This window comes from Bison bison, unplaced genomic scaffold (genome assembly GCF_000754665.1).
Source record: "Bison bison bison isolate TAMUID 2011002044 unplaced genomic scaffold, Bison_UMD1.0 scf7180017864145, whole genome shotgun sequence".
In the NCBI taxonomy this organism is placed as follows: Eukaryota; Metazoa; Chordata; class Mammalia; order Artiodactyla; family Bovidae; genus Bison; species Bison bison.
In genome coordinates, this window is record NW_011494717.1 from 544,002 (window position 1) to 568,787 (window position 24,786).

The 24,786-nt window shown below is 37.1% G+C and overlaps 1 protein-coding gene across 1 annotated transcript in view; it reads right to left on the reverse strand.

Moving 5' to 3' along the window:
• Nucleotides 1-24,786, reverse strand: part of SMC6 (structural maintenance of chromosomes 6) — a 74,994-nt gene that overhangs the window by 13,791 nt on the left and 36,417 nt on the right. The window contains exons 11-23 of the mRNA XM_010840507.1: nt 24,067-24,213; nt 23,555-23,643; nt 22,701-22,865; nt 22,129-22,307; nt 20,609-20,813; nt 17,426-17,540; nt 15,711-15,871; nt 12,654-12,789; nt 11,535-11,615; nt 10,275-10,445; nt 2,684-2,821; nt 1,533-1,678; nt 1,150-1,275 (exon numbers count right to left, since the gene is read on the reverse strand). Of these exons, the coding sequence (XP_010838809.1) occupies nt 1,150-1,275; nt 1,533-1,678; nt 2,684-2,821; nt 10,275-10,445; nt 11,535-11,615; nt 12,654-12,789; nt 15,711-15,871; nt 17,426-17,540; nt 20,609-20,813; nt 22,129-22,307; nt 22,701-22,865; nt 23,555-23,643; nt 24,067-24,213 (1,859 nt within the window). The remainder of the gene's footprint in view (nt 1-1,149; nt 1,276-1,532; nt 1,679-2,683; nt 2,822-10,274; nt 10,446-11,534; nt 11,616-12,653; nt 12,790-15,710; nt 15,872-17,425; nt 17,541-20,608; nt 20,814-22,128; nt 22,308-22,700; nt 22,866-23,554; nt 23,644-24,066; nt 24,214-24,786) is intronic.

The following is a 24,786-nucleotide window of genomic DNA, read 5'->3' on the forward strand; positions in this document are numbered from 1 at the left end:
TGGCCACCTGATGCGAAGAACTGACTCATCTGAAAAGACCCTGATGCTGGGAAAGACTGAGGGCAGGAGGAGAAGGGGATGACAGAGGATGAGATGGTTGGATGGCATCACCGACTCAATGGACAAGAGTTTGGGTAAACTCTGGGAGTTGGTGACGGACAGGGAGGCCTGGCATGCTGTGGTTCATGGTGTCGCAAAGAGTCAGACACAACTGAGCGACTGAACTGAACTGATAGTAGGGAAACTTAAAATTTATAAAAATTAAAAAAATTCTAGTCTTAAGACCATAGTTCTTGGTATGGGGATGCACGCTCAGTTGCTTCCTACTCTTCACAACCCCATGGACTGCAGCCCACCAGCATCCCAAGTCCATGGAATTTTCCAGGCAAGAGTACAGGACTGGGTTGCTACTTCCTTCTCCAATAGTTCTTGGTATAAACAGAGTTAAAAAACATGCTACTGAGGGGATGCCATAGGAAAAATAGCTTAGGTGGAAACCCTAGGGCTGCCTAGGATTCAAGTATATCAAGAGCCAAGCCTACCTATCAACTGTCCTCTGGTTTATTTCTGTTGCTTGTGATTTTAGTTGATTGATCCCTGACAATCTGCACATTTCTGGGTATACTAATGAGATCCAGTGTCTCTGACCCGGTACTCATTTATTCAAACAATATACATCACGTTTCTACTACATTTCAGGCACCACAGTAGGCACTGGGGATATATCTATGAACAAAACAGAGATTCTGTACCCAAGGAGCTACATGGTTCTAGATCAGGGCGATCAACTGAGAACCTGCCTCAACAGGGCCCATAAAAAGCCCATAAAAAATTATCTCTCATTAGAACATGCATTGTCTAAGACTGAAATAGTCTGTTTCAGAGCCAAGAAGCTTCCAAATGACCCATTTAAGCAGAGACTGAAAGCCATCTATAAGTTATCCAGTAAGGTACATCTAATGGAGTTTAAGTTTAAAAAGCTCATTTATAAAAGTCCCTTGAAATCTAGAATTCTCATTAAATTATAGGGTCCTAAGCACTACTACATCTTTTCTAATTGAATCATGAAAGTTCTCATTTTATTGTTTACAGGGGAGAATTGAAAACAAAGAATGCATAGTGTGTGGTAATATTTTTTAATGCACTTACCTTCTAAATTGTTGATATGTTTTATATCTATGGATCATTATTTCTTCCAGTAATTTAATAAACCTTTTTAAAGTCTTTACTTTGCTATCCAAATCAAGATAGCTTTCTCTTGCCTCTTGATATTGCCTATTTTATGAAAAAAAAAATATTAAGCAAATAAATGTCATTCAATGAAACATAAAATCTCAAATACACTTAATAAGTTCTATAATAATTCCAAAGAAAAAAGTTATTTATTGTTAATATTACATGTATGAAAGACTAGTTAAGCTGTAACCATGTGCCATAGAAACACTTTACCCAAACTTAAGGTTTTATATAAATATCTTTTGTCTTACTAATATATATGGATAATATGGTAAAGTAGAAAAGCAAGCACTTACTTCATTATTTCCTCTCGATCTCCATAACTAGCATGTTCTGCCTGTATCTTCTGTCTTAATCTATTAATTTCTTTGTCTAGAATTGAGGCAGATTTTTTCACTTCTATCCGCTCTGGACAGATTTGTCTTGCTTGTGACATTTTCTCCTAAGATAACAGACGTTTAACTTTAAAACGTCTTTGATAACAACAATTCACTGTACTATTTGTACCAAAATATGCAAAGTAAAATTCCGAACTTATATTTAAGAAATGTATTTTAATTACACTTAATATCAATGTTATTTTTCTAAGCTTTATACTGAGAATACAGTTCAGAGTCATCATAAATTTTCAAAAGAAAATTGCATTAGTGTACACAACTTTAACAATTTAGAGGAGCTCCATAACCTTCTAGTAAAACAAATTTCAAGTAGATGTTATGAAGGTCTGGCACCCCAGATGCTGAGGTCAGACATAGCTTTCTGTGACTTTTAAGAGGGATTCTAAATACCAAATGGTACTGAAAACATAAAGACCCTTCTGTTTGTAAAATATTAAAAACCCAAAGCACTTGCACACATAGCACTTCCATTCATGACATTCGTATATTAAGTCAAACAAATCAGGCAATGGGTTTCAGAGTTGAAACCATTTTCCTAAGACATGTAAAAACAAAGCTGGAATCCACTTCTTTTAGGTTAAACCATGGTTGCCTTCAACTTACTTTCCTCTAAAAATAGGGCTTCCGCTTTCCACTGTCAACCAGGGTTATTAGTAAGGAGGAGCTGGACTGTAGCCCAACTCACTCCTGAGTTAACTCAGAGGCAGGGAGTATTTTTCTGACATAAAGCTGCTATGCACTTGCCAAGTTAGGCATGTAAGGAACTATTTCAGAGCAGGGAGTGCCATTTTCCAAATCACCTGGAGGCACAATAAGGGGCTATGGCAGTCCTGCCTAAAGTACTCTTTGTGTTGGTCTATGAAGTCCCCACATTTTGAGAGTCCCTAAGTCTTTCCCTCTGTTGATTCACTGAAACAGCTATTACTCCAAAGAAAACAGATATCCATCAGACAACTTGTCTCTGTTTGGAAATATGACATTAGGGAAAACGCACTTTAATAATCATGACTAAGGTTGTAAATAAAAGGTTTTAAAAAATCATGGATAACCTCTAGCTCTTTTTCTTTCATATCTAGTTCTCGTTTCTTTTTATTTAAAGTATCCAAGTGTTCTTTCTGCTTGTCTTCATAATGCCGTTTCCCTCGCTTTTGGTTATCCACTTCAGAATCAGCAAGGTTTAATTCATCCTGTTTAAATAAAACCAAAATAATCTATAAGGAAAAGATTGCTTTAAAAAATTATCAGCTTAGGTATAAACTGACAAGTAATAAAGTGGACAGGATTATGCTGCTTGAAGAGGCCAGTGTTAAGAGTTCATATCCTTCTGTGACCATTGGAAAAATGCATCACTCAACTATTCTTATTACTCAAAACATAGCTCTAACCACAATAAAGATGCCAATGCTGAAGACACATGAGAAAGGTTAAAAAAACTAATTCATGAAATGTAAATGGAAACAAAGCAGTATTTCTAAATGTTAAATGTATTACTTCGTATATGTGATTCTGTGGTGTTCATGTATAATTAAATTAATAGACTGAATGTCAAGTACACATTTTGATTATTTTGCCTGATAATTTTATACATGAATGATGCCCAAAACACATTTTCTTCTATTATTGGAATTCTCCCTTGTTATAGGAATCTGTCTTCTATTAAGAGTGTATACAACATATAAATTTCTTTAAAGGAGGTAGAGACTGGTGAAAAGATTTTACTGGTATTTAGAGATGATATATGTACAAAGCCATAAATTATGGCAGCTTTCTTAAATACTGATATATAGATTGCCTTCTTTATCATCAATTTGGATGTTTTAAAAAAACATAGATTTCCAAACCCCACCTCTGGAGATTTTATTTTAGTAGGCTGAGAATCCCTACATCTCAATTTTTAAAATGGCTCTTGATTTCAGTTCAGTTCAGTTCAGTCGCTCAGTCGTGTCCGACTCTTTGTGACCCCATGAATCGCAACACGCCAGGCCTCCCTGTCCATCACCAACTCCCGGAGTTCACTCAGACTCACGTCCATCAAGTCAGTGATGCCATCCAGCCATCTCATCCTCTGTTGTCCCCTTCTCCTCTTGCCCCCAATCCCTCCCAGCATCAGAGTCTTCTCCAATGAGTCAACTCTTTGCATGAGGTGGCCAAAGTATTGGAGTTTCAGCTTCAGCATCATTCCTTCCAAAGAACACCCAGGACTGATCTCCTTTAGAATGGACTGACTGGATCTCCTTGCAGTCCAAGGGACTCTCAAGAGTCTTCTCCAACACCACAGCTCAAAAGCATCAATTCTTTGGCGCTCAGCCTTCTTCACAGTCCAACTCTCACATCCATACATGACCACCCGAGAAACCATAGCCTTGACTAGACGGACCTTTGTTGGCAAAGTAATGTCTCTGCTTTTCAGTATGCTATCTCGGTTGGTCATAACTTTCATTCCAAGGAGTAAGCGTCTTTTAATTTCATGGCTGCAGTCACCATCCGCAGTGATTTTGGAGCCCCCAAAAATAAAGTCTGACACTGTTTCTACTGTTTCCCCATCTATTTGCCATGAAGTGATGGGACCGGATGCCATGATCTTTGTTTTCTGAATGTTGAGCTTTAAGCCAACTTTTTAACTCTCCACTTTCACTTTCATCAAAAGGCTTTTTGCTCTTGATTTAAGAACCACCAAATTAAATTTTGCTGAGTTTGTCTATTTTTTGAGCCTAGTCTAGTATTCTTGCCTAGAGAATTCCATGGACAGAGGAACTTGGTTGGGCTATATATACTCCATGGGGTCACAAAGAGTCGGACACAACTGAGCCACTAACACTGGACATATATACTATGATGATGATGTTTACCTTCAGGAATCATAGTTATAAAGAAAAAGAAACAAACACAAACCAAAACAACAGCATCAAGGAAGACAGAAGATTTACGGATATCCCGAAAAGAAAAAGAACACGTGATGTATCTAAAAATTCCCAGTTATTTACACCTCATATAAAAGAGCAGAAACAGGCTACTTCCTGACCTAAGAATACAATTTTCTGCAAGTTATTCACACTGCTAAAAATAACTACCACCCAAGGTAGACACTTAATGATATAAAGTTTTTATAACACAGGTCTATTAAAAATAAAAACATTATTATATGGAGGATAGAGATAAGCTGCTCCTTTATTTTGAAGAAAATAAAAGAAAATGGGTACAATTTTTGTAGTAGGAGATATTACAGCTGGAAATTGGAATGGCTTATGAAACAGAACGGTTGCCAACACTAAATTTTCTAATCATTTTTTGTAGAAACTTTCAAAATACGTCCATGTTTGCTTTAGGGGATCAAATCAGCTTTATGGAGCCAAAGGGGTCAGTTATATTAGGATGGATCGTGTTGGTTAATTTTCTCTGAGTAACTTTAGAAAGGGAAAAACTTGACTTATAAAACAGAATGCAAAGAATTTAAGGTTCTTTCTATTACTGTGGCTTTTTTTTTAACTTTACAATATTATATTGGTTTTGCCATATATCAACATGAATCCGCCACAGGTATATACGCGTTCCCCATCCTGAACCCTCCTCCCTCCCCGTACCATCCCTCTGGGTCGTCCCAGTGCACTAGCTCCAAGCATCCAGTATCGTGCGGCAAGCCTGGACTGGCAACTTGTTTCATATATATTATAGTCCTCACATATTTAATAAAATTACATCCTGGGTACCAATAAATGTAAAACTTTAAAAAAGGAACCAAGAGAGTATTTCCTTTCATTTCATTTTGGTGATGGTAAAACAGAGATCTAAATATATTAAATTCACTTAAGTGACACTTACCCTGTTTTGGGGTGAGGGCTAGGATGGGTTAGATCTAGAACTAAATTCTGATATAGCCCTATGTCTGTAGAGCTTCTAACCTTTAAGAAAGATCAGCCTTTAAAAAAAAAGTAGGCTGAGATGCTAGAAGGGACAGAATCATTGAAAAATTTTATTCTCTTTGATGTCTAAATAACAAATTTTAGTTAGCTGACAACATTGGATAAATTACTATAGTATGTATTATAGCCACTTGCTTCCTATAATTACATCAATTATGAAGTTTTAGAAAGCTATAAATCATCAGATCTTGAAATTTTCAAAAGCAGTCAGTCTCAATAGAAATAAACACTCATTGTCTCTATCAGAAACAGAGAACCTCTCCTACTCTAATAATGCAGACCATGATTCTTAATGCAGATCCTGCTCCCTGTACAAAAAATTCAATATGACACTAAAGCATTAAGCTTGCAGTATAAATAAAAAAACAAAACAAAACAAAAAAACCACCGCACACGGCCACAGCCCACACGACGACCGCCAGGTAGCTCCCTCCCGACGGCCGCAGCAGCAGTGATCATGGCGCGCCACGCCGTGCGCCACCCCGGCCCCTCGGGGGATGGCGGAGTTTGGAGAGTGAAAAGGTTGGCTTAAAGCTCAACACTGAGAAAACTAAGGTCATGGCATCTGGTCCCATCACTTCATGGGAAGTAGATGGGGAAACAGTGGAAGCAGTGTCAGACTTTATTTTTTTGGGCTCCAAAATCACTGTAGATGGTGATTGCAGCCATGAAATTAAAAGACACTTACTCCTGGGAAGGAAAGTTATGACCAACATAGATAGCATATTGAAAAGCAGAGACATTACTTTGTCAACAAAGGTCCGTCTAGTCAAGGCTATGGTTTTTCCAGTGGTCATGTACGGATGTGAGAGTTGGACTATGAAGAAAACTGAGTGCCGAAGAACTGATGCCTTTGAACTGTGGTGTTGCAGAAGACCCTTGGACTGCAAGGAGATCCAATCAGTCCATTCTAAAGGAGATCAGTCCTGGGTGTTCTCCGGAAGGAATGATGCTGAAGCTGAAACTCCAGTACTTTGGCCACCTCATGCGAAAAGTTGACTCATTGGAAAAGACTCTGATGCTGGGAGGGATTGGGGGCAGGAGGAGAAGGGGACAACAGAGGATGAGATGGCTGGATGGCATCACCGACTCGATGGACATGAGTTTGAGTGAACTCCGGGAGTTGGTGATGGACAGGGAGGCCTGGCGTGCTGCGATTCATGGGGTCGCAGAGTCAGACATGACTGAGCGACTGAACTGAACTGACAGATCAAAATAAACTGTTTAAAGTGAGAAAAATACCCCCTATGCCAAGATTTCAATGACTACATACTTGAACAGCATGTTCTACCTCTTGCCACTCCTCTGACACAAAATGAACAAATGTCCTAACAGAAAACAGATTCTATCTAGAAGCTGCTAATACGTCATGACAGCTTCTGAGGAATTAACTCCTTTGTTAGCCAACTCTTCTTGGTCCTGTTATTGATGGCTAGTAGGATGCAACACTATAAAGAAAAACCCTCTTGGCTACTAGACGACTGTGTGCAGGTTTACTGAAGGGTTCACTTATTGGCAACCAAGGCAAAGAGCTAAGATCAATAATTCTTACTGCATTCTGCATGTATATTTTGCTACTGAACTTATCTGTGGACTTCCAATTCTAGGAGTTGCTTTAGCCTACAGGTCCCTAACGGAGAAGGCAATGGCACCCCACTCCAGTACTCTTGCTTGGAAAATCCCACGGACAGAGGAGCCTGTTAGGCTGCAATCCATGGGGTTGCTAAGAGTTGGACACGACTGAGCGACTTCACTGTCACTTTTCACTTTCATGCATTGGAGAAGGAAATGGCAGCCCACTCCAGTGTTCTTGCCTGGAGAATCCCAGGGACAGGGGAGCCTGGTGGGCTGCCATCTATGGGGTCGCACAGAGTCGGACACGACTGAAGTGACTTAGCATAGCACAGGTCCCTAAAAGAACAGAACACAGCTTAACTTATCTGGGATAATACAGTGCTTCCCAGGTGGCGCAGTGGTAAAGAATCTGCCTGCCAGAATAGGAGACATGGGTTTGATCCCTGGGTGGGGATGATCCCCTAGAGAAGGAAATGGCAACCCACTCCAGTAATCTTGCCTGGAAAATTCTTTGGACAGAGGAGCCTGGCGGGCTACAGTTCATGGGATAATTCGGGTGCTAATTATTTCTTTTTCTATATTACTTTAGCATAAATTATCATTTCGATTTTAATCAATCCTTCATCATTTAAAATTTTCTTTGATCTCATCTTTGTTTTAATTTCACTTCTCTAATCCCTGAATTTTGAATTTGGTCTCTCCCATTCTTGACAATTTTCATACTTATTTTATTTCCTCTTATTCTATTTTCTTTTAAAAATTAATTCTGTCTTCTTTATTTATCTTGGACTTTTTGTCTTTTTGATTCTAATTTCCTGTAGTAACTACTTTTTATTTGTCTTTTTCAATAGTATCCTTAGTATGTTTTCCTTTCTCACAACATTAAAATTTTTTAAAATTCTTAGCTCAAGTAGAAAAATACAAAACCAACATGTATTACCAAGGTAGCCAGAAATCACAACTCTATGGAAAGCAATAATATAGAGGTCACCACAAATAGGGAAAAATTGTTTCTATTCAGCTTCTCCTCTAACTCTCTTTAATAAATTACATTTTCTGTCAGTGGAGACAATTATAGTAAAGTACATATATGTGCAAGTTCTTTTAAACTTTTAAAATATTTAAATACATTTTGAGTCAAAGAAGTACTTTTCCTGCAAAAAAGGGGTTATATCATCAACATACCTCTTCCCTCTTAAGACATACTACTGATTCTTCTGTGTCTTATAAATAAAATCTTAAGTTTTGAGAATAATTGAGCTGTTCAATTAGAATGATAATAAGCTGCTGATAATAAACTTTATTTCCCTAATTTGGTTTCAAAAAGCATGTGTCTTCAAACAAAAAAAGCCAATTGAATTCTGGCTGGAATATAATGCAGATATGTTAGTAAGTAGGTATTTCAAGCTGGCTTTTATATCAACTAATCTTAGAGTTCAAAGATTAAACTCTTTGACAGAGACAAAATTGCCAGCATTTGTTGGATCATAGAAAAAGCAAGACAGTTCCAGAAAAACATCTAATTCTACATCTACTTCTGCTTTAATGACTATGCCAAAGCCTTTGACTGTGTGGATCACAATAAACTATGGGAAATTCTTTAAGAGATGGGAATACCAGACCATCTGACCTGCCTCCTGAGAAATCTGTATGCAGGTCAAGAAGCAACAGTTAGAACTGGACATGGAACAACAGACTGGTTCCAATAGGAAAAGGAGTATGTCAAGGCTGCATATTGTTGCCCTGCTTATTTAACTTATACGCAGAGTACATCATGAGAAATGCTGGGCTGGATGAAGCACAAGCTGGAATCAAGACTGCCAGGAGAAATATCAATAACCTCAGATATGCAGATGATACCACCCTTATGGCAGAAAGTGAAGAACTAAAGAGCCTCTTGATGAAAGTGAAAGACGAGAGTGAAAAGTTGGCTTAAAATCCAACATTCAGAAAACTAAGATCATGGCATCCGGCCCCATCACTTCATAGACAATAGATGGGGAAACAATGGAAACAGTGACGGACTTTATTTTTGGGGGCTCCAAAATCACTGCAGATGGCGACTGCAGCCATGAAATTAAAAGACACTTGCTCCTTGGAAGCAAAGTTATGACCGACCTAGACAACATATTAAAAAACAGAGACATTACTTTACCAACAAAGGTCCATCTAGTCAAAACTATGGCTTTTCCAGTAGTCATGTATGGATGTGAGAGTTGAACTACAAAGATGAGTGCCAAAGAATCGATGCCTTTGAACTGTGGTGTTGGAGAAGACTCTTGAGAGCCCCTGGGACTGCAAGGAGATCCAACCAGTCCACCCTAAAGGAAATCAGTCCTGAATATTCATTGGAAGGACTGATGCTGAAGCTGAAACTCCAGTACTTTGGCCACCTGACACAAAGAACTCATTCATTGGAAAAGACCCAGATTCTGAGAAAGACTGAAGGCAGGAGGAGAAGAGGACAACAGAGGATAATGGTTGGATGGCATCACTGACTCGATGGACATGCGTCACAGAGTCGGATACAACTGAGCAACTGAACTGAACTGAACCCTAGAGTTATTGAGAAGAGGTAGGACAAGAGAACAGATAAGCACAGAGACAGAACAGACAGATAAATATCCCTGTCTCTGACCTAAAAGAAGAAAATATCCCACAAAATAAAAAGGTAACAAAAGCTGTAACCTTCTCAGGGGGTGGGGGGGAGAAATTTGGCAATTTATTTTCTGTAAAGGTGTGAGGAGATTATTTAATTCTGATTGATCTAATGATGAAAAGTTGGTGTACATCTCAGTTTTATACAGCTTTATTTACATTTAGTCATAAATTCTGTTAGAATATTATCTAGCAGGTGTGAAAGTCAAAGTCGCTCAGTTGTGTCCAACTCTTTGCCACCCCTTGCAACCCCACAGACTATACAGTCAATGGAATTCTCCAGGCCAGAATACTGGAGTAGGTAGCCTTTCCCTTCTCCAGGGGATCTTCCCAATCTAGGGACTGAACCCAGGTCTCCCACACTGCCGGCAGATTCTTTACCAGCTGAGTTACCAGGAAAGCCCTTCTAGCAGGTATACTGCAGATATAACTGAAAAATAAATCAATAAATACATACATATATATATATCAGAATAACAATATATACCTTAAGTGGATCTGCTAGCTCTGAGAGCTGATTAATTTTCTGTTTAATTTCATCATACTTGTTTTCTGCTTCTACTTTCAGGCTTTTAAGATGTTCCATATTTTCTTTTTGTTGTTCCATATTTTTCTCAACCATTTTCATCTTGATTTTATTTTCTTGAGCTTCATCTTCCTGGCAACATTTACAGAGCATATAGAATTAATTCAAATACTTAAGTTATCCAACAGGAAAATAATATAATTCTGGAAAAGGAGAAACTATAGGCTACAAACAAATCAGATTAAAGACAAATACAAAGAACATTACGATATTTTCATACCCTTACTGGTAAATTAGAAGGTAGAAGACTATAGGTTAAAAAATAGAAAAGGATTACATTTAGAAGACAAACTATTTTATTGTGCTTGAGGTCATAATCAAAGGGGATAACTTTTATTCTCACTTTTTCTTTCAAAATATAGTATATATAAATATATACCTTATGCCAGACAATGTATCAGATGCAGACTGAACAAAAATAAATAAGACATACAACTTTAAGAAATTGAGTCTATCAACAATAGGAATTAAAGCAGAAAAACACTAAGGGGAAAACCAAATTACTAATACAAATTGGAGACAAGTTCTTATTGAAGTAAAGCTCCATCAGTGCAGTGACTTGATCTGTTTTGTTTACTGTTGTGTCCTTCAGCATTTAACATGATGCCTGGTACAGAGTAAATACTGATTTACTCTGAATGAACCAGGTGAATACTGATTCATTTTAACAAGACTCTGCAATCTATTTAATTCACTACTTATTGCAACTTGGGGAGTTAAGCTGAATGTCATAAAAAGATGCCTAAGAGAACAAATATGCGGTGAATAAAAACCATTAAACTTGGAAAAAGGAAAACAGTTCAAAGAGACCAACTACAACTGACTAAATGATATCACTAATACTGGTACTGATTAATTATGAAAAATACTATGCTAGGTAGTTTGAACAGTTACTGTTTAGATAAACAAGCTCTGACAAAGATTTATTACATGTAGAAGAAGACAAAACCAATTACAATACATGGAAGTTATATGTACAAAATATTAAGGAACTTGAAGGTCATACACCAGGAAGTTTCTAACTTATTTGTAAATGGAGATAGCAATCATAAAAAGTAGCCTCAAAAAGGTTATTTTTAAAAATCTTGAGACTAGATTCTCTTAACCTAAGTAATAGTTTTATCTTTTACATTACATTTAAGTTGAGGAAAAGAATCTTACCAAGGTTGCAATATCTACAGACTGGTGTTCTTCTATATTCTCAAGTTCCCGAATTTCAGAAATACTTTTCCTTATTTTCATCTTTTGAAAAAAAAGGTATTTAGATTTTAGTAACATAAAAATAAATGAAAAATAGAAACAAAAACCCTGGAAAGGATGTATTAATCAACAAAATTCTACTCTGGTTTATATTACAGAAGGATTCCACAGTTAAAGACACATTAGTACTAAAAGAACTAAAGAAAATTATATATAAAGTCTGTATCAATCACCATTATTGCTAATCAACTCTCATACAAAGCAGATAGAAGTATTTCATTTAGCATTTAAAATGAAGACAGTATGACAGTGTTGCATCCACAGAGACAGTGTTTTCTTGAAACATCCAGTCTAAAGTGCTAGAATGATTATCCCAGTGGTTCTTAAAGTCCAATCCCAGTATCTCCTGGGAGTCTCAGAGACTCATTCAGAGGGTCCATTAGGTAAAAACTATTTTCATAAAAACATTAAGGCATTATTTTTTTTTTAGATCACTTTTACTATCTAGTTCTTCTAAGTGTATAGGAGGTTTATAACTATAATGTGCAATACACTAACAGACTGATTATAGAAGCTGATATGATAGGTTAGGTCAATTTTATTATGCCAGATATCAGAGATATAGAAAAATATAAAAAATGTCAATCTTTTTACTAAATCTTTCTGGCTTTGGAAACTAGCTATTTGCCATAAAAACGTTATTTATGTTAACACATAATGTACTTATTATTTTTAAATTAGTTAATAAATATTCTTAAATTTTGCATTAATTTTTAATAATAGGAATACTGATAAAACCCACACAGATGAGGGCTCTTTTAAGACTGTAAAGGGGCTTGAGGCCAAAAAATCTGAGAACTACTCATCTAACTCAATGCATGCTGCTAAGTCACTTCAGTCATGTCTGACTCTGTGAGACCCCATAGATGGCAGCCCACCAGGCTCCGCCATCCCTGGGATTCTCCAGGCAAGAACACTGGAGTGCATTGCCATTTCCTTCTCCAATACTCAATGCATGGTAAGACCTTAAAAATAACTTGCAAATGATTAAGCTGAGAAAACAAAATGATGTTTTCTTACCTTTAACTCTTTGTAATGCAGTTGGTACCTTCTGAGAAGTTCTTCATTGCATTTAATATCCTTTTGAAGGGTAGACAGATGTTGCTGAAGATTTAATATCTGGGCTTTCTTATTTTCAACTTCATCCTCCAAGTCACTTAATAGAAAAGAGAGGGTAAAAAAATACTTTAAATCTACTTCTGAATATTATAAATATTTAGATCTTTACAAAGAAAGCCTTATTTGTAACAGAGTTTTGCCAAACCTTATGCAGTTAAACCAGTTCTCTATTCCTAACAAGTAATTCATAACATGGAAACATGGAGATTTCAAAAAACATCTTTTAAACTGGAATTAAATTTTACTTATTTCATTCATAAGTACTTATGATCTACCTGTGAAAGGTACTATGCACAGTGATAAGCAGAGGTAGAAAAAGAATTAAGGCAAGAAGAAATTAAACAAAAAGCCCAAGCGTCAGGAAATAAACAATAATACTGAAATGTGAACGGGATACCGCACTGCATGTCCACACCACTATGGGAACATAAGAGCAAGTCTGGGAGAAGAGACAACTGATGTGTGTTCTCTGAAGTTTTCCCCAGCTGCAGCAACTGGAGGAGAAGATGAAAAGAAATACATGAAGCGAGAAACAGACTCCTGCATTTGTGGTGGTGAATAAACACTACGAATGTGTGGGGAGAGAAAGGGGAAGTGAGGAGGACAACGAAAGAGGTGGAGGATAAGGTCAGCAGATACCGAAGCCAGAAGGGTCTCCACACCAGCAGAGGCATCTGCCTTCAGAAGTGATCTTTTTCCCTGCCTCACTGACCCAAGTACCTGTTCCAAAATCGTGTGCCTGGTGGAAGAGAACCACCTGTGCAGTTAAGAAGAGCTTTTCTCTGATAAAAAGTGTATGCCAGATTTCACTAAAAGCATATTTTCCCACAGTTTAACATCTCTGAATTCTAAAATCATCTTCCAGTCCATGGTTCAACTAGCAATATTTTTATTTTTTACTTGTATACGGAATAACAGGGCATTTTAAATCTGATGTACTATTATTATAGCCATGCTACCTGGCGGAACTTTCAAAATTAAAAAAACAATCAGTAAATGTTGAATGAATGATAAACAAAAGAGCAAATGAGAGAAAGAGGAGAGTACTTTTATATTTCTGGTAAAAACAGGGCCAGACACAAAATCTTTTTCAGGGAAATCTTTCATCAACGGGAATCTGCTAGTGCTGAGTTGATGGGGCACAGAGAAGCATTCTTCATATCTTCATAGTATGAGAGGGCATTAGGGAAATCAATTATTCTGTAGTCATTTGGTAACTGCTATTAAGTGATCAATTTATGTAAATCAAAAAATTTTAAATATTAAATTATTTCTTTTAACAAATACTAAGGCTCATTTAACATTATTAAGTACTAAAAATAATGTAATTATTTAATGTTATTAAATATTTTAAATTGGCCCATAAATTTTATGTTAATAAAACACTAACAATGACTATTAAATTATTTTAAAATCCACATATCCTTTGACTCAGCATTTTTACTATTTAGAATTTAAGCTATGCACATCCTTTCAAAAGTATGCCAAGACACACATGTTCTCACTGCAGCGCTGCTATAGTAAGAGAAAACTGCAGACAATGTCTCTGTCCATCAAAAGGAACTGGTCAAGCATCTATTACAGGGCAGCTTTACCTGTGCTGATATGGAACAATCTCCAAGATTTAATTGTTGTTGTTTAGTCGCTAAGTCACATTTGACTCTTTTGCGACCCCATGGACTGTAGCTCACCAGGCTCCTCTGTCAATGGGATTTCCCAGGAAAGAATACTGGAGTGGGTTGCGATTTCCGACTCCAGGGGATCTTCCTAACTTAGGGATCGAACCCGTGTCTCCTGCATTGCAGGCAGATTCTTTACCACTGAGCCACCAGGGAAGCCCTGCCCAAGATATAATATTGAGAGACAAAAAGCAAGACATAGAAACCATATGCATACTTATACACAGCACAAATGTGTGAACTTTGAAACATTATGCTAAGTGGAAGAAGCTGGACACAAATGGATGCATTTTATATAACTGCATTTATATGAAGTATCCAGAGTAAACGAATCCATAAAGACAAATCCAAAAATAGAGTAGTGGTTGCCAGAGGCTGAGGGTGGGGAGGAATGAGGGAACAACTGCTCATGGGCAGGAGTTTTCCTTCTGGTGTGACCAAAATGCTTGGACTGAGATAATAGTTATGGCTGCACAAAAATCTCTCAATTGTACACTTGAATTATATCTCAATTTCAAACTGTTCTGGAAATAAATATAAGAAAGTACAAGTATATAAACCATTCCGGAAATATATGTAAGAAACTGTTAAAGTATTACCTTACTTTTGAAAGAGAGATGGGGGCAAAGGGCTTCACTTTTCAATGCATACATTTCTGGACTGTTTGAATTTTCTCACCATGTGCATATATTACTTTTAATTATTTTTAAAATGTCAATAGGGACTGTCGGGAAATGAGATTATGAGTTACTTTTGTTTTCCAATTTATGTTTTTCTGTATTTGAAAAACACCAGTGAATTGTTTTTAAACTTCCAAATATCAGACAACTACTATACTTGTTCAGGTCAAAACAGATGACACAAAGTATCATAATAACATTGTATTTTCAATCAATAAAGTTCATTAATGTGAAAAACAGTTTAAAAAAATAAAAAAACAACAAAGTTCAGGGGCTTCCCTGATGGCTCAGTGGTAGAGTCCACCTGCCAATGCAGGAGACACGGATTTGATCCCCCGATCTGGGAAGATCCAACCTGCTGTGGAGCAACTAAGCCCACAGACCACAACTACTGAAGCCTATACGCCCTAGAGCTATGCTCTGCAACAAGAGAAGCCACTGCAATGAGAAGCCCATACACCCTCAGCTAGAAAGTAGCTCTCTCTTGCCACAACTAGAGAAAGCCTACCTGTAGCAAAGATGACCCAGCACCGCCAAAAAGTAAATAAATCAAAAGGAAAGGGTGGGAATAATACAATAAAGCTACATTGCATACCAACCTTATTTCAGAATCCACATCTCTGCTTAGAAACTTAGGTCTTGTATATTCAGATGAGTAATAACGCCCTGCAAAAACCTGATCACCATCAGCAGTAAAAGCTTCTCTACAATTCTTGGGTGGCTTTTGGGATTGCATCACTGCACGAGCTACAGAATTATTCTAAAAAATATAGAGGGAAAAATACATTTTTAAAATATGCCAAAGCATTTCCACTGTATATAATTTCAAAATGTTACCTATCACTAGTTTAAGATTCAATTATTTTTGTTTAAACATTCCAATGAAATAATTCCATGAAGATAAGTAGAAGAATTTAAAAAACTGTTTTCAAGATTCAAAGAATTAAACTAAGTCTTAAAAACATAGGAAACAATGTTCTATGACAAACTGACATATTTTATTTTTAAATTCTAATACTGCTATCCATTAAAATAAAAAATCTTAAGTACCTTTTCATATAATAATATTTACCTTAGAAATCTTATTTTTCATAGAAAAATGAAATCTTACTTTTTTCTAAATGTCTTTTACACCCTAGAAAAGATGAGTGAAGAGCAAATTCCAAGAAAAGATTAGTACACTGAATTATGTAGGGAAAACCTGGAAATCTTTAATATTTTACTTCCTAGAGGAAGTAAGGTGATTAGGCTTATTGCAGCCATGAAATTAAAAGACGCTTACTCCTTGGAAGGAAAGTTATGACCAACCTAGACAGCATATTAAAAAGCAGAGACATTACTTTATCAACAAAGGTCCGTCTAGTCAAGGCTATGGTTTTTCCAGTGGTCATGTATGGATGTGAGAGTTGGACTATAAAGAAAGCTGAGCGCAGAAGAATTGCTGCTTTTGAACTATGGTGTTGGAGAAGACTCTTAAGAGTCCCTTGGACTGCAAGGAGATCCAACCAGTCCATCCTATAGCAGATCAGTCCTGGGTGTTCATTGGAAGGACTGATGTTAAAACTGAAACTCCAATACTTTGTTTTTTTTTTTTTTGGAAACTCCAATACTTTGGCCACCTGATGCGAAGAGCTGACTCATCTGAAAAGACCCTGATGCTGGGAAAGATTGAGGGCAGGAGGAAAGGGGGACGACAGAGTATGAGATGGTTGGATGGCATCACCGACTCAATGGACATGGATTTGGGTGGACTCTGGGAGTTGGTGATGGACAGGGAGGCCTGGTGTGCTGCGGTTCATGGGGTTGCAGAGAGTTGGATATGACTAAGCAACTGAACTGAACTGAACTGAGGCCTTATCAACCTTTCCTGGAATAGATCTTTACAAGGGGACTTCATTATTTTCTTTCACGTATCTGTCTAAAATATCAGAGGGCCAAGCCCACAGATAATTACAATATGAACTTGCAATATACATGTACACATTTGGATGACTGCTATCATTGCCTCTCAGATTCTATTTATGAGAAAAATAGACTGTATTAATTACAGATTTGTTTTGAATTTCCTTGTCCCTTCTCAGCAAATTTATACCAATAGATGAAACACAATACTGGTGATACAATCTAACAAGTACACGGAAATACATATGCTGATAAAGAGTAAACATTGATTTATTTTACAGAGCTAAAAGGTTTTTGTTAAGAAAAATAATTCATAAAAGATCAAGTAAAGTACTTAAGTAGAATTTATATAACCAATTTAAGTTTAGAAAATTTAAAAATAATATAAAACACAGGAAGCATCTGGACTTACTTTGATTAGCAGCACTGTCTCTATGCTTCGCATGTCAATCAGGCTATTTGCAACAACTGCATTATCTATTTCTAACGCTGTCAGAACTGTTGGGTACTCTGGATGATATGCAGCTCTAGGAGACAAAAATACATAAGGATTAACTTACCCAACTTTAATATTATATATATTGAAAGTAAAAGTGAAGTCGCTCAGTCGTGTCCTACTCTTTGTGACCCCATGGACTATAGCCTACCAGGCTTCTCTGTCCATGGGATTCTCCAGGCAAGAATACGGGAGTGGGTTACCATTTCCTTCTCCAGGGGATCTTCCCGACCCAGGGATCGAAGCCGGGTCTCCTGCATTGGAGGCAGATGCTTTAACCTCTGAGCCACCAGGGAAGCTCTATTATATATATTAGATATATATTTTAAATAGGTTGAGGAAATGATGGATAATAACAAGACATGGAAGACATTTGAAAACACCTGTAATAGGCTTAATTTTATCTTATTAGCAAACATTCATTTCATACTAGGCACTGTTCTAAGTACAGCTGATCCTTGAACACGGGTTTGAACTGCACATGTCCACTTATACATGGATTCTTTTTCAATGAATACAGTAGGTCCTGCAGTATCCATGCTTGTGTGAATCAGAACTGTGGCTACAGAGGGCCGACTATGGGACAGGAGCATCTGCAGATTCTGACCAACAGAGGGCCCTGGAATCAATCCCCTGTGGATACCAAAAGACAAATGACCGTGCTGGCTTATTTAATTCTCAGAACAACTATATGAGATAGGTAACATTATTATACTTTTTTTTCAAGTGAAGAAGCTTCAGATAGTTTAGCAAGTTCCCTGATGTCATAAAGCTAACTTAGAGGTCAGTCTAGGATTTAAACCAGGCAGCTCAGTTCTAGAACCCAGATTCTTAATCATTATATTCTGTCACCCCCTGTAACTAATTATTACAATTTCCTTAAGTCCTATACTGCTACCACATATACATAAAAGTCAATTAATTAAAAGACATGGGGAAATGGCAACGGCATTCATAATGCTTAGTTCTAGAATTCCAAAACAAAATACGTGTGTGTGTGTGTGTGTGTGTGTGTGTGTATGTTTTTCACTTAGTTATTAATTCACCATGTACTTTCTGAGCACCTACTATGTGCCAAATGCTGTTCAGAGGATGAGGAGATAGGAACAGAACAGACTATATCCTTCTCCCCATGAAGCTTACAGTCTATTGAAGGGAGAGAGAAAAGCAAGGAAAAGTACTTTTTCACACAGAAAAGGTCAGGAAAAGCCTTACTAGGATAACAATGAGCAGACACCTAAGGGAATGGGAGTCACATTAGCACCCTGAAGAAGAGCATTTCACGCCAAGGGAGCAGCATTTGCAAAGAGCCTGAAAATGGCTGTTGGAGAAGCCAGGAAGTTGGTATGCAGTTGACAAGCAGTGTGGCAAGTGTGTCTGGACACGAGGACAGGACAGGACAGAAGGCAAGAGGGCAGATCATGTAAGCCTGAGAGGTCGCAGCGAGGCCTCAAGAGGATGAGAACACACTTCGGCAAATACTGCTGATAGGTCAAGTCAGTGAGTAGCAAGGAAGGACTCCAGGACCAAGCCAAGCAAGGCTCGCTGGTGCCTAGACAAGCGCTGTTCTGGGATGTGATGAAGTTCTACAAGCTTGACTGGTAAGGTTCAAGGAAGAAGACAGAAATGAGTGACAGAGACGATTCTTCTAAGCAGTCCTTCCTGTAAAATGAGGCAGAGAAACAGGATAGTAACCTTAGGACAGAGATCAAGCGGAAGTAAAAGCAAAGATAGGATAGAATGGGGTGGGCGCTGTAGAAATGTCAAACAATGTCAGTGAAACAATGCAGGGAGGGAGGGGAGAGAGGGTGGGAAGCAGGAGTCTAAGAGGGAGGGGATGTGGAAGGGAACTGTGGTAAAACATAGACTCTGGCCAGTCCACTGAGAGCACAGGTTCTATGCTGGGGAGGAGCAAGTACTTTCAAGTAGGCATGTGCCACCGCTGGATGGGCTTGCTCCTACCAGCTCTAAAGCTCTCAGTCACAACCACCTCTTCCTTCTGCTCTACTGCCCTGGGATGTACTTCATATTTAATTTATATCACAATCAGTTGCCTGCTGACATGTGGTAAAATCAGTATAGGAGAACTAAAAGTAAGAAGGAATAGTAGCGATAAGGGGTCAATCATGAGACAAGGAAAGGACAAGTATGAAACAGGCTCACGCAACAACAAAATGGAGAAGCCTAAAGAGGGTGAGGACAAAGGAAAAACCGCACATCAAACTCCAGGCAAGCATGACAAGCCTCAGTGGTAGGAGTAATTACAGGACAAAATGCTTTGATGATCCTAATTAAGCTTAGAAGAAATCTTAATAAAACATGATTTCCAAAGCCAAGTAAAAGGAAAAATACCACAATCAAATTAAATATGGAAAAAACATGCTTAAAAAAAGGGCATCTTTCATGTCTCCAAATATAAGACTTAATTGAAAGCAGCAAAAATTGTATTCATTAGAAAAAAATGGGAATGGGAGAGGAAAAAAAAATTTTAAACTGTAATCTAGTAATAGGAAAATATATATACAGAGGAATATATATATATGTAGGAAGATATACCTTACATATATATCACATATACATATATGTGTGTGTGTGTGTGTAAGAGAGTAAATTGTTAGCTAGCTAGCAGCTAACAAAGAGGCCAGTTTGGGTATGGTGCCCTTGAGGTTTGTTAGGGTCAAAGTAAACAGTCAAACAAAGATCAAAGAAAACAACCACAGCTCTTTATGGACTCTGTAAACCACCTCTAGTTGAACTGTGACCAATAAGTGCCACAGCTCTGCTGTACACCCTCCTTTTTAACATGGATAGGTATGCACCATTTTATTCCTCAGTACAATTTCTAAGCCACACAAGGTCTATTTCCTGGTATGTCTCCCACAACAGATCTCGTGTAAGGACCTCAAAGGCAGGGAGTATCTCTCATTTATTGATCTATGTATCTTCAATGCCTAGATTCAAATTAAAGATGTAGCTGATGGAATTTTTACAGATCAGTAGTGTAGACATGGTTAACATTAAAAATGTTCTAATTCTTTCTGATCTTGTACATGACTAAACAAAACCAGAACAGTTTTTAAATAATTACTGATGCCTTACCTGTGTCTTACATCATACATCTCATTCCGAAACTCAGAAACTATTATCTGTGGCCGTGAGGTCCCTGGTGAATAAAACTTTTTCATCAATGCCTGAAGCACTCTTTCATCAGCATGGTTATGGCAACAATAGGCTTGAAGAAGTCCTTTTAAGCAAGATTCAATAGCCAAAGCAAGCTCAGGGTCCCGAAGATGAATGCAAGCTCCTAAAAATGAGAGAGAGCTATTAAAATGCCCGTTAAATACTTGAAACATTAATGTAACTATCTTTGTATGAAGTGATAGTCACTCAGTCATGTCCGACTCTTTGTGACCCCATGGACTGTAGCCCGCCAGGCTTCAGTGGGTTGTCATTTCCTTCTCCAGGGGATCTTCCCAACCCAGGGATTGAACCTGGGTCTCTCACATTGCAGGTGGACTCTTTACCAACTGAGCCACCAGGGAAACTATTATCTTTGTATAACAGTTCATAAATGACTTTAAAATAGTTTCATACTAAGCAATTTAAATAATATTACAGATCTTATTTTAATCAAATGGGAAATACCCTCATCCCACTGGATACACTGGGGGGAAAACACCGAATCCTATGAAAAGCTGTCTTGCTCTAATGTAAATCAACAGTGTTTTTCCTTTGTGTAAACTAATTCAGCCTCTGAATGGTTTTGAAAATCAAGCCAAAAGGGTTATAGACTCTACTGTTTAATGCGAAACTGATTAATATTGAAATTTTAGATTTAGAGGCGGAAAAAAATACCTCACCTATTGAAATGGATCCTGGTATAGAGGTATACACATATCATTTAAATGAAGAGACATTACTACAATACTTAATGCAGTATATAATACTGTACTAAAAATGTATCTGTAGCATCATTTTCACCTAATGATGTACAGAATTAAAAATAACTTCTCAAAACTCAATGTATTTTTTAATAACTATTTTTTTGATGTGGACTATTTTTAAAGTCTTTATTGAGTTTATTACAACATTACTTCTATTTTATGTTTTGGTTTTTCGGCCATGAAGGAATTGAACCCACAGACCTGCACTGGAAGGTAAAGTCTTAACCACTGGACCAACAGGCAAGTCCCTCAATTGATTTTTTTCTCATGTACATATGAGGATAGTTAAATAATTCCAGATTTATATTTGAAAGAGAACTCAAAAATAGTGTTGTCCAATCTAAATAGAAACTTCCTACTAATCAATTGCATGCAAATTAGTTTATTGATTTATTCATTCAGGAAAAAAAATCAGAACCAGATTATTTAACTCTATAGCTACTTTTCCTTTTCCTAAGTTCTCTTGATTTTTTTGTGCTTAGAAGATACCAGAGGAAAGTTACAAAGCTTAAAGTGATTTTATCATTATTTCTTAGAATGTGTACAAAGTCTACACATAACTACATGGTTCTTTGATGACAGAGCTTAAAAAAAATTATATTCAACAGACTCCTTCCTGAAAATAAAAATACATTTCTAATTTTTATGATATCCTGACTAACTGGTGACAAATACCTAATGGGCCTACAGGTTTATAGGTAAAGTGTCCCCGTCTGTAGGCATCATCTATGGCTTCAAGAAGAGCTGGAACGTGAGGGCCAAATCTTTTGAGTCGATTAGTTTTACTATCTTTCAATTCTTTCAGTTGCCTCTGGTTAAAGTTCAGTGTAGTCTTCACATCTAACTCTTCTCTCCTAAAAAATACAAGTGGAAAAACAGAATAGGTACATGAAAAGGTTATACAGAAATATCCAGACTTTTCCCCTAACACCTGCATACCAATAAATGACACAGCTATCCTAAGAACTAAAGGCAGATTCTTTATTTGAAAACAATTGTGTTACCAGGAAAAAACAGTCAGAAGACCACTAAAAATAATGCAACAGTGACAAAAACAAGAAAACCCAGAAACTGTCCAATTCTACAAGTTTAGAAGTTTTATTAGGAAAGTGATTTTGAAAGATACTTTAATAATATTTTATTATTATGAGAAAGAACAAAATAAAAACCAAGTATTTTATTTTCATAAAGAGGAAAACTACATAATTTTCAAATAACTGAAAAAATATAAGGATGTAGACACTTACTTAATCCTGGTATGTTCTTCTTTGTCTTTTTCTATGGCTTGCTGAAATTGTTCGATCTCTTGATTGACTGAACTTTCTTGATCTTGTAAGGCCTTTATTCTCTCTTTTAACCAAGATATTTTTTTTTGCCTTTCCAACCGTTCAGGTTCCAAAGACTGATCGGCACTAAGAGTAAATAACCCAAAGAGGAAATGTTAAGTTAAAAGCCTAACACTGTAAAAAACATAAAGCGATGTAATAAAATTTCTCTGCAGTAGTAGAGAAACTTAATGGTTGCGGGGGGGGAAGAAACAGGGAGTTTGGGAAGGACGTGTATACACTGTTATATTTAAAATGGATAACCAACAAGGACCTACTGTACAGTACGTGGGAACTCTGCTCAATGTTATGTGGTAGTCTGGATGAGCGGGGAGTTTAGGGGAGAAAGCCACACATGTATATGTATGGCTGAGTCCCTTTACTGTTCCCCTGAAACTATCACAACACTTAATCCACCATGTGTGTATGTGTGTGTGCATGTTAAGTTGCTCAGTTGTGTCCGACTCTTTGTGATCCCATGGACTATAGCCTGCCAGGCTCCCCGGTCCACAGAGTTCTCCAGGCAAGAATACTGGAGTAGGTAGCCGAACCCCTCTCCAAGGGATCTTCCTGAACAGGGGATCAAACCCGGGTCTCCTGCACTGCAGGCACATTCTTTACTGTCTGAGCCACCAGGAAAGCCCGAATTGACTCTACCTCAATAGGAAACAAAAAATTAAAAAAAAAAAAAGAAAAGAAAATACTTCCTCCATTTCACTTGGATTACTTTATTACAAAATGAGGTAAAAATGAAAATTGCAAAGTAACTACCTTACCTTTTTTTCAGTTCTTCAATTCTTCTGCAGAGCTGCTCATCATCTTTCTTTAATGCTTTATACTCATTTAGGGAACGATTATACAAAACCTAACAAAAAATCAGACACACTTCAGTAAAATAAAAAAACAAATACTCCATTCAAGTTCACTTCTGCCAAATGGTCAAATCAAAGGTTGAATATATGCAGAAATATATACTTAAACGAAGTACATATATGGCCACATGAAATCGTAACATTTTTTAAAGCCCAAAATCAACATAACTACAAAACCTCTACTTTTAAAAATAAACAAACAGTATTGATATTTGATATGATGAAGTTTTTAATGGGCTTCCCTGGTGGCTCAGACAGTAAAGAGTCCACCTGGAATGCAGGAGACTCAGGTTCAATCTCTGGGTCAGGAAGATCCCCTGGAAAAGGGAATGGCTACCTACTCCAGTATTCTTGCCTGGAGAGTTCCATGGACAGAGGAGCAGTATTTATATTTGATATGAAAGTTTTTCTCTCACCTCAGCTTCATTATAGGCCCTTTTCTTAGAAGTAAGATCTGCTTTCAGTGCCATACATTCTGGCGCTCGTGCACTTGTCTCTTGACTAATCTTTTCTAGTTTATCTTGAATGTCTTTGTATTTTTTTTCTGCTTCATTAAGTCTGACCTTTAAGAAAATTAACATTGTTGGAATATATTTTATTTTTCTTCAATAAACAGAAAAGTTAAAAAAATAATTATATATGGTTCACATTTCAAATAAACTTAATTTTGCTTTAACTAAACTCTATAGACAGTAATTAGATAAATGTAACTATATAAAATGCTAAAATATATATATTTTTTATTGAAGTATAGTTGATTTACAATATTGCATTAGTTTTAGGTGTACAGGAAAGTGATTCAATTATACATATACATATTCATTCTCAAGTTTTTTTTCCATTATAGGTTATTACAAGATATTGAATATAGGTTCCTTATGCTATACAGTGGGCTTCCCAGGTGGCCCAGCGATAAAGAATCTTCCTGCCAAGGCAGGAGGGATAACAGACACAGGTTTGATCCCTGTGTCGGAAAGATCCTCTGAAGTAGGAAATGGCAATGAAAATGCTCCAGTATTCTTGCGTCGGACATAACTGAGTAAGCACACACATACATGCTATATAGTAAGTCCTTCTTGCTTGTCTATTGTATATAGTATGTTAATGCTAATCTCACACTCATAATTTACTCTTCC